The sequence below is a fragment of the Branchiostoma floridae genome, chromosome 9 (assembly GCF_000003815.2).
Source record: "Branchiostoma floridae strain S238N-H82 chromosome 9, Bfl_VNyyK, whole genome shotgun sequence".
Classification (NCBI taxonomy): Eukaryota; Metazoa; Chordata; class Leptocardii; order Amphioxiformes; family Branchiostomatidae; genus Branchiostoma; species Branchiostoma floridae.
Genome location: NC_049987.1, coordinates 25,194,140 through 25,209,075, shown reverse-complemented (window position 1 = coordinate 25,209,075; position 14,936 = coordinate 25,194,140). Strand labels below are relative to the sequence as shown.

Here is a 14,936-nt window from a genome sequence, read left to right as displayed (position 1 = left end):
CGTCAGCGCTATTCCTGAAGGTGCGACATTTGGGGTGTTCCCGCCAGACGGGCCGCAGACGACACCCGCGGCGTGCGCGGTTACCAGGGGCAACGGGTCAGGCGAACAGGTGAACGGGTCAGAGGTCACGTCGAGACGACACGCTCTAGTTCCTGGTACCTTCCCACCATGCCTTGCGGGGCCCGTCCAGGCCAATGAGAAGTTTCCCAGCATTCTCGTAGCTGCCGGCAGCTCAGAAGTGTCCTAAGGCGGGAGTTCCTTTAAGTAAACCCTTAAAGTGTTCTTCTATACAAACTAAAGTGTCCGCGCGTTATGCATGGCGGACCCCACAGTGTTCAACACGTACAACTCGCGGCCGTGGCAATGGTCGCCCGCACGGAGGTAAGTTATAATCGATAGATACTTGGGTTCTGTAACAAGGGGTGGGGTAGCCAGTGAAAGGACTGATGCACCGATCGGCACTCGGTCAGTGTTTGCGGAGGTGTCGCGTAGCTGGGGGCAAACATGCCGGATAATGCCGGCTGTAACCCGAGAGGTGCCCGCTGTAAGGCCCGGCCTTTCTTCTGCGCTAAACCCGCCAGGATCCCGGCTATTTACACCAGGCGCGAAAAATACACTCGGGGTGGGACCGTAAACAGAGAGGAGATGGGCAAAGTTTTCTCTGGGTCATGCTACAGACCCTACCACCTCCCCTCAGATGGCAACCACACACAGATACAGATTGTAGTCTCTAACACCCCCTGTCACCCCCCCCCCCCTCCGTCCATCCCAAGACCTGATCTTGATGAATGAACGACACACAAACTCCCAGAGTGGCTCTCTCCATCCGGAAGCACCCTCAACCCGCGTAAATCCAGCCCAAAGTGGGTCCCTGTAAAACCCTGGAGAATCGATCGCGGATATGCTTGGCGAAACTCGGACCACATCAACACTCCTCCGGCCGGAATGCCCCAAGACTCCGGTCAGGACGATGCTTGGAAGTTCTAAGAAAGCGCAAGAGCTGACCAAGATAGCTAAGACGCTGTACTACACGCACAGGAGCCCAGCGATGACTATGCCGCCAACATTCTCCATAACCCGCCGGTAAGGCAACGCTTTCCGCCTACCCGAAATAGAGCAGAACGCAAAGATTGGTTTTCATCTGTTTATATTTCCTAATCTATCCCTTACAATCGTTCTTAACATCAGCATATCTACATGGCATTTTTTCCCGAGTTTTCCGCACACAGCAAATTTTATACTAAAAGATTTCTCCACGGTGTATCAGATATGGTTCTTTATTTGTGTGTTTTTATAAGAAAGAATGCGTGTCTGCTGTCACGGCTTGTTTGATTTTTTAAGCCTTACAGAAAAGATACGTGTGGATGTGATCAATGCAGCCACGGTACAGGAGAACACTCTGGGAAAATTCAGCCGCAAAACAAACCGGGCTAACACCCGTGGGTTCGGACTAGTCTGTGTAACACAAACTCTGCTGTCCGGGGCTGGAACTGGACCCTCCCCGCGGGGTCGGCGGATGTTCGGCGGGCTGCTATAAGCGAGATTTAATCAGGCTAGGTTCGGACAGGTTTGGTTTGGACAGGCGTGAGACGGAGATCGCGCTGTGACCTCGGTACGACCTAAATTTCATTGGATTTATGTAACTCTTGACTTCATCATTGGAAAGATAACAAACACACAAGACGCAAGAAGATTTGTCTTTTATTAATGGAATTCGTGAAGCACTCTATCGCTCGCTCGCTCACTTTTTTTAAAAATCAAGATATGTTCATTCGGATATAGCCCAAAGAGCTCGCTGCGACCGAAATTTCATTGGATTTCTGTAACCCTTGACTTTATTATTGGAATATCATGCAGGTGTAGAATTACGACTGAAAAGACAACAAAATATACAAAACGCAAAAGGATTTGCCTTTTACAATGGAATTCGTTAAGCGGTAGCTGTTGTCAAACCCTTTTTGTATCAAGATGTGTTCCTGATATTATCTTAAGAGCAGAAAGAAAACGACGTCACAAAGAAAAACGGAAACGAACAGGCTTAATTAGTTTTGATGACATCCGAGGTAAATATTGATGGAACTCTCGTCTCATAAGAAGGAAAACAGCTAGATTATGAGATTTTTTATAAACACACACGCCTAGCGCGAGTTCAACACCAACGTCTGAAAGTAAATGAACTGGGTTAAAGACATAATATCTGAGTCATAACCCCACACAAGACAACGGCTACCTGTCCTGTGAGAGTCGTCACGGTTTACGACAGACAAAGGCGCCGATCAATGGCGCGTCTTTACTCGTAACTAGGGTAGATACAGCTAGCCTCTATAGCAGGCTCTCTCTGAGACCGTTTTTCGGCTCATTATACACTTTTGCTGGCCATTAAATTTCTTTTTGTTTTGGATCGCTCATTTAGTAGCCACTCGGAATATAACTTCGCAATCAGCGATCCAGTACAAAAAGAAACGGCCAGCAAAAGTTAATTATGAGCCTTGTCTCCAACAGACCCTGCGGTGTCCTAGAGATAGTATTATTCTATAAACCTATTTTGTACTTTGTGTAACAGTCGTACACAGCCATACTTTGTACCATGTACAAATGTCGAGCAATAAAGTTCATGTATCAAAGCTGGCCAAGGAGTGTAGCCGGCACCACGTTTGACTCCATTTGGCCGGCTATACTCCTTTGCCAGTTTAGATACTATCTAAGGCACCGTAGGGTTTGCTTGGAGACTATTATGAACCGAAGAGAGCCTGCTATGGAGGCTAAGGTACATGGCACTGGTGCCATTATCAGTACATAAAAAAACAATCCACATATTGAACCAGAAGGGGGGGGGGGTCAGAAAGAAAAGGTTCCGACGCGAGGTACGCTTTCTATCGACCCTTAAGGTTTTGAGCGGCGGACACGGTGTGATTTTAGACACATTAAGAACATGGAATCGATTATTGACACCGATCCGTCAGAGTGGCGAGGGATACAGAATGTCGTTCGTCACACTAAACGTTACCAGCGACCTTTTTATATTTATTAGTATTTCCCCACTTTCACAGACGAACAGAAAGCCACTTTCCTCTTAGAATCACAGAACCCACAAATTCTGGAAAATAATCTGGTTTTTCGTCTTCCTTTAATCCCCAAAAAGTCAATCCGTTTAGAAATAGCCAACACTGGGATTCCAGTAGCCTCTTTTCACAATGTTTATCACTGTTCATCGTCACATGTACGACTCCAATGTTACCACCATGAACTTGTATTTAGCCTCCGAGCATGAACCTGCAAATAAAGTTTCATTGTATTAAGGATACTGGAATTTCCCAGCTTCTCCGGGAAGAATTTGGATGTTTGTTCGGCGCTATTTGAGGCGGAATTCCGAGGGAAGTCCTGAGCACCACCTCGTGTTCCATCCTCACCCGGCTATTCCTGACAGGAATGCGGGAAGCGACTTTGAAGACTTTCAGCCACGTTTACGTTAGTTTGTGTGACACAAACTCTGCTGTTCGGGGCTGTAACTGGCCCCTCCAAATAGTCTGTGTGACACAAACTCTGCTGTCCGGGGCTGTAACTGGCCCCTCTCCGCGTTATTGGAATCCGGAATCTACACTGTATCACACTTAAGGCCGGTGGATGTTGGGCGGGCTGCTATAAGCGAGATCAAATCAGGCTACGTTTAAGTCACATGGTGCGGCAGACTATACGCGAGGATAGGAATGCGAGAAGCGGCTGCATGTGAAGACGTCAGCCACGTTTCAGTCACATGGTTCGGAATACTACACTATACGCGAGGCAGCGCTAGCGATCCGGAAACAAATATGGGGAGGGGGGTTTAATTTCACGTTATTCCTTCTCAAGTGCTTCTTGTGAAATGATAGCCTTATTGGAGAATATTAATCATTGTTTCTTGTTACTTACATTTGAGGGCCATTTCAAGAACGTAGGACAAACAGTATGAACCCAAAGTCCCTTTGTGTGCGGTACCCTCGCATGGCTAAACTATTGCGTCATGTCTCTTAAGGCTACCGCTCCACCGGACAGCGATCGCACTGCGAACTCGCTACGACCTAAACACATTTATCAGGATAGTACTGATTCTTGCTTCTTGTTATCTACATTTGAAGAACGTCGGGGAAAAAATATCAACCAAGAGTACCTTCAGTGTGTTCGGTACCCTCTTATGGCTAACCTATTGCGTCATGTCTCTTCCACTAGACGCGGCGATCGCACTGTGACCTCCTCGCTACAACCTACATTGGTTGTGCACGTGTATATTCCTTGACGTTATAATGGAATATCTGAAGAGATAACGAAACACTCAAAGCGTGAAAAGATTCGTTATTTCTTTCTCTCCATGAAATTCGTTAAGCACCAGTCAGCTGTCAAATCCTGACTCGATCGCAGCGATATCCCCACCCTCGTGGAATGGCGGTACAACTACTGACTGTTTCCAGCTAAAAGCACAACTCCTTAAACCGTTTGTTGCAACAACAGATCACACAGCGCATGTAAACGCCGACAACAGTAGCACGGTTGTGTGTGTGACGACACAAAATCTGCCCTTCCGTTTCAAAACACCGTCTGCGTGTGGACCTTTCCCGCCATATCGGCTTCGTCTCACCGCTCCAATATTTCACTCTGTGTCCTGTCCTTCATGCTTCTGCTACATGTCTAACGATAGCTCACTTTTATCCGTGGATTAACCTTAATCCGTTGTTTCAAAAGCAGGGTATAAAGGGATATCAAGTCTACGTACTGTGGCTTTAAATTGCAACATTTTAAAAATATTGTAGTTTAAGACCACCGTCTTAATCCCCAAATACCCTGTTTTTAACAACAACGGATATAGGTTACTCACACGGATAAAGGATAGCGTTATTTGCGTCTTCTGTCGTTGTGCCGTAGCTAAAGTATCTGTCACCTTGCTCGACCTTGGCGAGGTCACGTGTAAGAATGAGTTAAATCGACCGTCCAGAAGTGAACAGGACCTTCAGCCGGCGGTGACGGTGCCATGTTGGGCCAGCTTTCAGCGACGGTCAGGTACAAACAACTACACGAGTGGACTTGAGTTTTCACCCATCGAATCGCAGTCACGGAAGTTCAACATCGTTCAAAATGAGTTTGTTACATTCTCCAAGCAAAACATATTAGGAAAGAATTGTGACCTTCTTCATAGTATTTCATATAACCCCCCTCCCCACCGGCAAAACTGAAACGAGGTGTATGAGAAGAATTTCCCTCACCGACCTCTGCTTGGAGTACTTTGTTGATCGATACAGCGAAACGTTCATCGAATACAAACAGTATTGGACAGGAGCCTTCAAGGTGGTTATGCATTATAAATACTAGATAATAATGTTTTTTTTTTTTGTAGTAATAACGATAATGATTCACATTTATTCAAAAGGCACAAACATATTCATTTGTGAATCTTCAGGGTAGATTTTCAAGGGAGCTCTTGCAAAATCATAACTAATCAAGATACGAAGAAAATTATTTGACAAATCAAACATTCACAATGATATAACATGAATTGTAGTAATCACTGAAAGTCGTTTGAAATTTTAGTCTAGTCTAAAAGCAGACGTGTCAGCTGGATGAAAAAGAGAAGAATTTGACCAAATAGAAACAAATAAGTTGTCATCTACTTTGAAGTCTATCCACCGGCCGGTCAGTTCACTCCTAGGCCAATTAACCCTTCTAGACATTTATTCCTAACTTGGCCAAAGTCCCCTATTCCTTTTCGGAGACTAGATGCCCGTGTCAGATGCCCTGTCAGTATCGCCTCCACATTTGATCGCCAGAAACGCTCGGCAAACATCGCTCTTCACGTGAACACGCTGGTGACTCCCGCAAACACCGGGTCACTTTCAAGACCGGCCGCCGGGTGACATATGGTCCCGCACTCTCCAAGCAGAGGTTAGGCGCCGCCTGGTGACATATGGATCCCGCACTCTCCAAGCAGACGTTAGGCGCCGCCTGGTGACATATGGTTCCCGCACTCTCCAAGCAGAGGTTAGGCGCCTGGTGACATATGGTTCCCGCACTCTCCAAGCAGAGGTTAGGCGCCGGGTGACATATGGTTCCCGCACTCTCCAAGCAGAGGTTAGGCGCCTGGTGACATATGGATCCCGCACTCTCCAAGCAGAGGTTAGGCGCCGCCGGGTGACATATGGTTCCGCGCTCTCCAAACAGTAGGCGCCGCCGGGTGACATATGGTTCCGCGCTCTCCAAACAGAGGTTAGGCGCCGCCTGGTGACATATGGTTCCCGCACTCTCCAAGCAGAGGTTAGGCGCCGGGTGACATATGGTCCCGCACTCTCCAAGCAGAGGTTAGGCGCCGCCTGGTGACATATGGTTCCCACACTCTCCAAGCAGAGGTTAGGCGCCGCCTGGTGACATATGGTTCCCGCACTCTCCAAGCAGACGTTAGGCGCCTGGTGACACATGGTTCCCGCACTCTCCAAGCAGAGGTTAGGCGCCTGGTGACATATGGTCCCGCACTCTCCAAGCAGAGGTTAGGCGCCTGGTGACATATGGTCCCGCACTCTCCAAGCAGAGGTTAGGCGCCTGGTGACATATGGTCCCGCACTCTCCAAGCAGAGGTTAGGCGCCTGGTGACATATGGTTCCGCACTCTCCAAGCAGAGGTTAGGCGCCTGGTGACATATGGTTCCCGCACTCTCCAAGCAGAGGTTAGGCGCCTGGTGACATATGGTCCCGCACTCTCCAAGCAGACGTTAGGCGCCGCCTGGTGACATATGGTTCCCGCACTCTCCAAGCAGAGGTTCGGCGCCGCCTGGTGACATATGGTTCCCGCACTCTCCAAGCAGAGGTTAGGCGCCGGGTGACATATGGTTCATGGTTCCCGCAATCTCCAAGCAGACGTTAGGCGCCTGGTGACATATGGTTCATGGTTCCCGCAATCTCCAAGCAGACGTTAGGCGCCTGGTGACATATGGTTCCCGCACTCTCCAAGCAGAGGTTAGGCGCCGCCTGGTGACATATGGTTCCCGCCTCTCCAAGCAGAGGTTAGGCGCCGCCGGGGGACATATGGTCCCGCACTCTCCAAGCAGAGGTTAGGCGCCGCCGGATGACATATGGTTCCCGTAGTCTCCAAGCAGAGGTTAGGCGCCGGCTACTTGTTGAAAAAGTTGTAGCCCCTTTTATCGGGTTTTCTTATTTGTCAGTTTTTTTTTTCTTGTCTAGAAGACAGAAGAAAAACTTGACAAAATAGAAAACCTGATAAAAACCTAACAAGATCCCAAAACTAGCAATGAATGTGATATTTCAGTGCTGTTAAAAAGTGTAAAATTCTTTCCTCTCTATCCCCAAGTTCCGTATTTTTTAAAGTGAAAGGACGAAAGTGGGAACATGTTTTACAGACGAACGAAAATCAAGTGCGTGGTGAAAACGCTGTCTGCCATTTTCTGACAATCCGATAGGTGGCATCGCATGTTGTTGAAAGAGCCTCAAATTGTCAAACAACGTGAAAAACGGAGGTCACTAGACAATTTGGGGTAAAGTCAACACAATGTTTGTAGACTTATATGAGTCATGCCTTTCCCAAAAAGGCTTCGTGTTCGGGCATTGAGCTCAGTAGATTGCTGACAATAAATGTTTAATCATGATGTCATCGTTTCATGATGTATATGTTTTCCTGTCCTCTCAATCCATCCATGTGTGTGGTTGATTTTGATTAACAAATGAACAAATAAGTGCAAGAAATAAGTGACTGAAGCACCGGAACAAATTAAGCATTTTAAAGAACGTTTCACTGAACGACGAAGTTGAGCTAATTGTTGCATTCATTGGAAAGAGACATGAATTTCGTCACCAAATCTTCAAGAACTAGGATTTCCATACCGGGCTAAGATGGCAAGCTATTTTCCAAGCAGAGGTTGGGTTGCGGGGATTAGTAGTGGCCGGGGTTTTTGCCATGAGCGAGCCAGTAAAAATCCCGGCCTCTCACCCCCGCGACCCAACCTCTGCTTGGAGAATACGGCTAGCGGCCTTCCTTCCCTATCCATCGTTCATGACCACATGGGCCGGGCCTAAGACTGAAAATCCACTTCGTCATTGATCTTTTTTCCGGTTCGATTTCAAGTCTGATTGTCAATTTACATAAAGAAGGGGGAACCCACTGAACTATATTGCGGTAGACCGTCCTGACGTCATCCTAACATCATCTGATGGTATGACGTCAGAGTCGCCCCTCCCCATGTGATCGTGAGGGATTAAAGCTTGTGTCGTGTGATGTACGTGAAGGTGGGGTCACACATGCGTATATATTTAAGTCCGTATGAGGCGCGCATGGGAGTATTTGCCTCCACCAGGCTCCACAGGTCGTTGGAAAAATAATAGAAATTGGACAAACGTAAACAGGTAACATGTCAGACGAGTTAGCTGGGTCGCTGACCATACTTCTCGGTCAGCTAACTCATCTGGCATGTTATGTATCTATATTTGTCTAATCTGTACTATTTTTCCCGCGACCTGTGGAGCCTGGAAGAGACTAAGAGCTCCATACGCATGTGAACCCACATTTAAGTCATGCGTCAGTTTTTCATCAAACGACGGCCGCGGGACGATTACAGTATCGGTATCGCACGATATATGAACTTTTCACGACATGTGCATAAGTTAGATTGCCATCGTACGAGGATCGTGCGACTATTGTACGAGAGTCGTACGGTGTTTGCAGAACCGGTATCTCAAGGTAAAATCTAATTTGGCGGCTCGTGTGACAGCTGAATAATGTACGACTTTGTTTGCCATTATGCGACAATCGCATGACGATCGCACGACTAAATAGTATCAGTATGGCTAAAGTGAAATCCAACTTGGCGGCTCATGTGACAAGTGTCATTTTTCGGGAATAAGACAGCTGAATTTAGTAAGGCAAGTGATAGACTCAGTTTGTCATTGCACGACGATCGCACGATTATTGCTGTACCAGCACGGCAAAAGTAAACTCACATTTTCGGGGATATAATAGTTGAATTTAGTAAGACAAATGTACGACTCAGTTTGCCATCGTGCGACTATCGCACGACATTCGTACGGCATTTATAGTAAATTGGTGTCTCAAGACTAAAGTCAAACTTGTCGGTTGGTATGACAGGTGCATTTAGTTTTTGACAGGTTGGAGCAGCATGACGACCCAATCCATCGTGCGACGATCGTACAACGATCGTACGACATTCGCACGACGTTTTTACTATGTTGATACCGCAAAAGTAAACTCGAATTTGGCGGCAGTGTGACAGGTGGGTGCGGCCTGCCGTCACGTGACCAGGCAGGACGGTCCGCCATCTTGCCGTGCTGCCATTATTATATTACTGCGGCGTCAAGCCCGGTACAGCACATCCTGTGGTCGTTTCTGCCCGATTCTGACGATCTTTGGGACCTAACCTCGGCGGTTTGTGTTGTTTCTGCGCCCCAGGATGTCGGGACAGTCCGTGACGGACCGCCTGTCCGCCGTGCAGCACAGCATCACCGGCTCGCAGCTCTCCAAGTCGGTGGTGAAGGCCACCACACATGAAGTCATGGGGCCCAAAAAGAAGCATTTAGACTGTGAGTATATACCACACTTTACGTGATCTTTATGTACATGTATAGATACATCTGGTGTGGTTGTAGACGTGTGAATGGGGCTGGTGTAAGGTTTTTTCTCACCTGTAATTATAAGAAGTGACAGCGGAGAGAGCTCGGAGCCTGGTACGGTACGAACCCAAGGCGAGCCCGACCGCCAGGTCAGAGGTGCTCCGCCGCAATTTCCACCCCAAAATCACACAAACCCCTCCCTAAAACCGAACCATTTTCCTGCCTGAACACTTCACATCGCATCCACAGTGAAAGTAAGAGTCTGTCTTGGCGTGTAGCGTCTTAGAAACGCCCTAAAGACGCTGTATGACCTCCGCTGATCGGCTAGAGGTCGGGTTGTGTGAGGAGTAGCAGGGGGCCCATCAGGGGGAGGGGTGTGTTTGAGCTCAAACATTCGGACATTGTCGGCGTTTTGTCTGCCTGCTTTTTGTTTGATTTGGATGAGCTGCCACTAAAACGATTTAAACAGGAGCTGACAGTGTCTATGCCAGTTATTTATTCCGTCTGGAAATGCGATAATTCCCGAAGGAGGAATTATTTAGCTGTCCATATTTATTAAACTTTTTTTTTGTAGTACACATGTGGTTTCTGACACCTGCTGTACTGGTGTTTGCCCTTTTCAAGCTTGAAGTCCGTCTGACAAAGACAAGTGTGTACACGAGAGATTCCCAGATTTTCCATGGAATTCCACAGGAACACCGTCCCCATGTGTCCCACCCTTTGTCATCACCACACATCCTGGCATTGTGGTGGTTATCTGGGTCAAGTCAGGTCATCATTCCTTGACCTGTCAAATATTTCACCAGTCCTTCATATGAAACCATTTTTCTTGCATGACCCAAATTCCTTCACAACCTGTAAAAAAACCAAAAACAATTGATGAATTGTTCTAGATAGCGCAGGTATTCCCCTGAGATGATCTGACTACAAATGAAGATAATTATCAAGCCTGATAAGACAAAGAAATTAGCTGATTTTTTCCCAATGTAATCAGAATGATAGATAGATCCCTTCATAATGAATTTTCATTATTTTCGGCATGTCTGAAACAGACACATGTATTATTGGGTTTATTAATATTTTATACCCTCCATTTTATGGCCTGAGTAGCGAGAATAAAAGGTTATCGTGACCAAAACATTTCCTTCTCATAATCTGCAGGTCGGTCCATTTTATTCTTTTCATGTTTTTTTTAGATTGGATTAATAATTCTAACATTTCTCTGATTCAAAAGATTTTATTTCATCACTGGTCAATAAAATATGTTGCCATTCAGGAAATAGGTTATAAAAAAATCTCCAAGTACTTTATTATTCATCATGTGACTCATCAGAAATACTTTCCCAGTATGTCTTTTCTCATTGTTATTTTTACACCCATGTTTTTCTCAATTTCGTAGTACTTTGCACCAGCTGACCAAAGTACCTTTGCACAAGTGCACCTGGCCACACTTTCAGTGTTCACCTTTATCCACTATTTATAATAGCAGCGGCACACCCATCCAAAAGGGTAAATATTAACTACTACAATAATAGTACACCCGAGGTAACGTAGTGATAGTTACCTATATCCATTGTTTTTAAAAACAGGGTATTTAGGGATGTCTAGAACACTGGGTTCAAACTGTAATATTTTGAAAATATTGCAAATTGAAACCACTGTATGCCACACTGTTACGTTACTCTTACAGGGCTTGAAATTCATTTTTGGAAATATGTACAATGTTGCACGTAACCTAAATGCACAGAAATGATTGTGTATGGACGGTATAGTAAAATCGTTCTTTATTGGTAGATGAAAGAAAGATCATATATCCCAGGTCATGTTGGTCAATACTGACATGCAGGGGGACACTGACAGACTGACGTAAGACATTACTAATTTTGCACGGATTAAGTTTTGCTCGTTACGACCTTAAAATCATATTGCACAGTTGTTAACTGAAGTGGAATGCCAGCAAAGCCAAATTCCAGACCTTACCTTACCAGCTCCCTTCAGAACATAAATCTGAACTCGTACAGCTAACCTTAAAATTTTTAGAAATTAATACAACAAAGGTTCAGCTGTTTCTTTGACACTTGAATGCCACAACTGTCCTGTTGAACACTGTACCGTTACCTTTACTGTTAGCCTGGGTACCATCCGGAAAGTAGTTCGCTCCGACGTTCATTATGTACTATATACAGTCGCTTCTAGCTCTGACATTCATTATACACTATATACAGCCGCTTCTCTGTGTTTCCGTCTGGGAACGCGGACCATCTTAACGTCTGGAATCGTCCAAATTTTGGACGCAAGCTCTGATTGGTCCCCACATATGCGCGAATTATGGAATGGGTTCAAGTGATCGTTCGAACCGGTGTTCCAACACCGGAAAAGCCCCACGTCCCCTAGCGCATGTGGGCGCCGGCCCGTTGTCATCGAACGAGTGCTCTAGAACCCATTCCTTGATTCGCTCATCTACTGTCGTCACCACCAAACGGTCTGAATGTACAGGTCTCCAGACGGATAGCAGAAGCGAACATAGGAGCGAACTACTATCCGGATGGTAACCAGGCTACTTTACTGTAGGTAACCCTACAAAACCATGCAGGTGATATTTTAGCCCCAATGTCAGGTGCACAAAATCCACCCAGTATGTCAAGCCCTATGTTATAGTACATCTATGTTGATGACGTCAACTATGGTTATCTTTTTGGCAGATTACATCTGTGTATAAAAACCCGTTACCAAATATAGACAGGACAGAAACAGATAGCACCTTGTGACTGTATTGTAGTGTTGTAGGAAGGGCAGGGCTCGAAATACCACCTGCATATGCAGGTTAGTGCAGGTAAAATTGGAGCTGTGCAGGTATTTCTGATGTCTACATGCACCTAACCTGCACTGATTCATGTACTGGCTTTCATACATAAATGTCCTATGATGTAGGTGTATATGGATTGTTACTAGCTGCATCGACTGTTAATACCACCTATAATTTAAAGTATAAAGTATAGAAGATAAAATAGCAATGGTTCCTGAACAATTTTAACATGATCCATACTTCCTAAATTCAGAATGGTGCAGGTAAAACTTGTCTGGTGCAGATAATGTTGCAGAAAGAAGTGTTTTGAGCCCTGACCATGTGACTGTATTGTAGTGTTGTAGGCAGGTAATTACTAGTAGGTATGAGTCAATAGGTGAGGCCATGGATTAAGCGATTTCTGTTTGGTATGACAGATCGCTGTTGTAGTGTCTATTGATTCGGATTGACACACGAGATATCCAATTTCTTAGATTTTTCTTCTATACCGTATATTCTCGAATAAAGTACGCACTTTTTTAACTTTTCAAAATTGAAAAGGTGCTACAAGTTGTTGCCAAAGTTGGGGTGCGTACTTTATTTGAGGTCACTGCACAGAGAAATGGTAAAAAAAATCCTTAAATAAAGCAAGGTGGAGCTACACTTCTAGTAATTTTTCAAAACATGCACATTGTTGTTGTCTTGTAGTTGTCTAAACATGAAACAAAGAAATTGTCTAAACATTATTTACATAAGATTGGCATTTGCATACAATCCTTTTGAGTTAGTGACTTTGACTTGTACAACTGGTTTTTCCTGATTTCTTCTTCCAGTTCACAGTGATTTTTATAATTGCAGTAGGCAATTCTCCAGGTTATCTTATGCAAAATAACCGGGGGAAAACATCATAAATTTGAATCTATCCAGTTAAAGGTCTGTTCAAAATTGGTGGAGAAGGGGTGCGTACTTTATTTGAGTTTTTCCATTTTACCTTTCAGTCCCAAAGATCTGTCTAAGACTTGTCCAAAATCAGGGGTGCGTACTTTAATTGGGGTGCGTACTTTATTCGAGAATATACGGTAGTGCATGTAATTGTAAATGTGTACCTGTATTTGTATATGCTATTGATAATGATAGCATTATGCTGTGATTTATTGCTAAGGATATGGAAAAGATGCGGAAAATTCTATCTGCAAGTTACAGACAGGAAAGAGTCATCACGACGTGGTAGTCCACAGTTTTAGCATGTACTGTTAATGTTATGGCTGGGGTAACATTGTACTGAGGAAATGCATGTATTCAGGTGTAGTAGCAGAACAGATGAGTCATGGAATGATATAAGGCCTCCAGAGAGTCTGAGCCAATAACAAGAAGGGGGCGTCGATCTAGAAGTCTGTAATATACAAATGTACCTGAAAATGCCACAGTGGGAACCAAAATCGCCATGTTTCAGTGGGACTTTAATAACTACCAACATGCCAATATTTATACAAATCTATCAAAAGTATCTTAAGTTTTGAGTGCAAACACAACCAAAAACAGATGAGTTTACGCTCCTTCTGGGAGGTGATAATCACAAAATTTAAGATTTACAATTATAGTCCATGTAAAACAGCAATACGGTAGCTGGATTTTATATGTTTTGTCGAAAATTTAATTTGAGCTATTCTAAATCCCTATTATTCATATTCATTCATGGAATTTCCAAACATATCAGGTTTCAGATGAAACAAATTTTTGAAGCTTATTTTGAGTACGCATTTATGAATGTTGAATTTTGAAATGACATTTTTGATTCGTCCCTGACATTCCTAGAGACGACCAGGAATGCCGCACTTCTTTATTTATGTCTTTAGTGGGCTCGATTACTAAGAAGCACTGATAAGTGTTGCCTTTCAAGTCAAGTGGCACCTTTTCTTCTCGCGGTGGGCGTGGCATGTTCACCTGAAGGGTTGTTTGGATTAATTGCAGCCAATTTGGTCAGCAGAGGGGCCGGATTATGGCGAGGTCAGCGAGCATGAATGGACAGGGGGGCGGGGCACGGGCATTGGAGCCGGGGGATTTGCTAGGAGGATATCTTTCGTAGCAGTCTTATTGAAGAATCATGGACTAGTTTCACTTCAGTTCTGACATAGTTTCAATGTTTCAAGAATACTGTAATTCTTGACATTTTTGTAGTGATTTTATGTTTGTTTTTTTATTTTGTAACTGTTAGGGAGCGAGGGGATTTGCTAGGAGGAAATCTTTCCGTTGTTGTAGCAGTCTTATTAAAGAATCGTGGAGTATAAAAGATATGTTTTACTTCAGTACTGACATAGTTTCATGTTTCAGGAATACTGTAAATCTTGACATTTTTGTAGTGGTTTTATGTTTTGTTTTTGTAACCGTTAAAAGAAACGTAAAACTAGTGTTTCCATTACTGTTTAGTATGTAGCTATAGCACTGTTGTGAATTCAAAATTCACCACAAAGTTGGCATATATTGAAGCCAGGGTGGGGGTATTGTGAAACAGGGAATTTGCTAGGAGGAAATCTTTCCATTGTAGCAGTCTTATT

General features: G+C 44.7%; 1 protein-coding gene across 1 annotated transcript in view; it reads left to right on the top strand.

Annotated features, from left to right (window-relative positions):
• The first annotated feature begins 210 nt into the window (after positions 1 to 210).
• Positions 211 to 14,936, top strand: part of LOC118422382 (phosphatidylinositol-binding clathrin assembly protein LAP-like) — a 73,440-nt gene continuing 58,714 nt past the window's right edge. The window contains exons 1-2 of the mRNA XM_035829903.1: positions 211 to 381; positions 9,436 to 9,566. Of these exons, the coding sequence (XP_035685796.1) occupies positions 317 to 381; positions 9,436 to 9,566 (196 nt within the window). The 5' untranslated portion in view covers positions 211 to 316. The remainder of the gene's footprint in view (positions 382 to 9,435; positions 9,567 to 14,936) is intronic.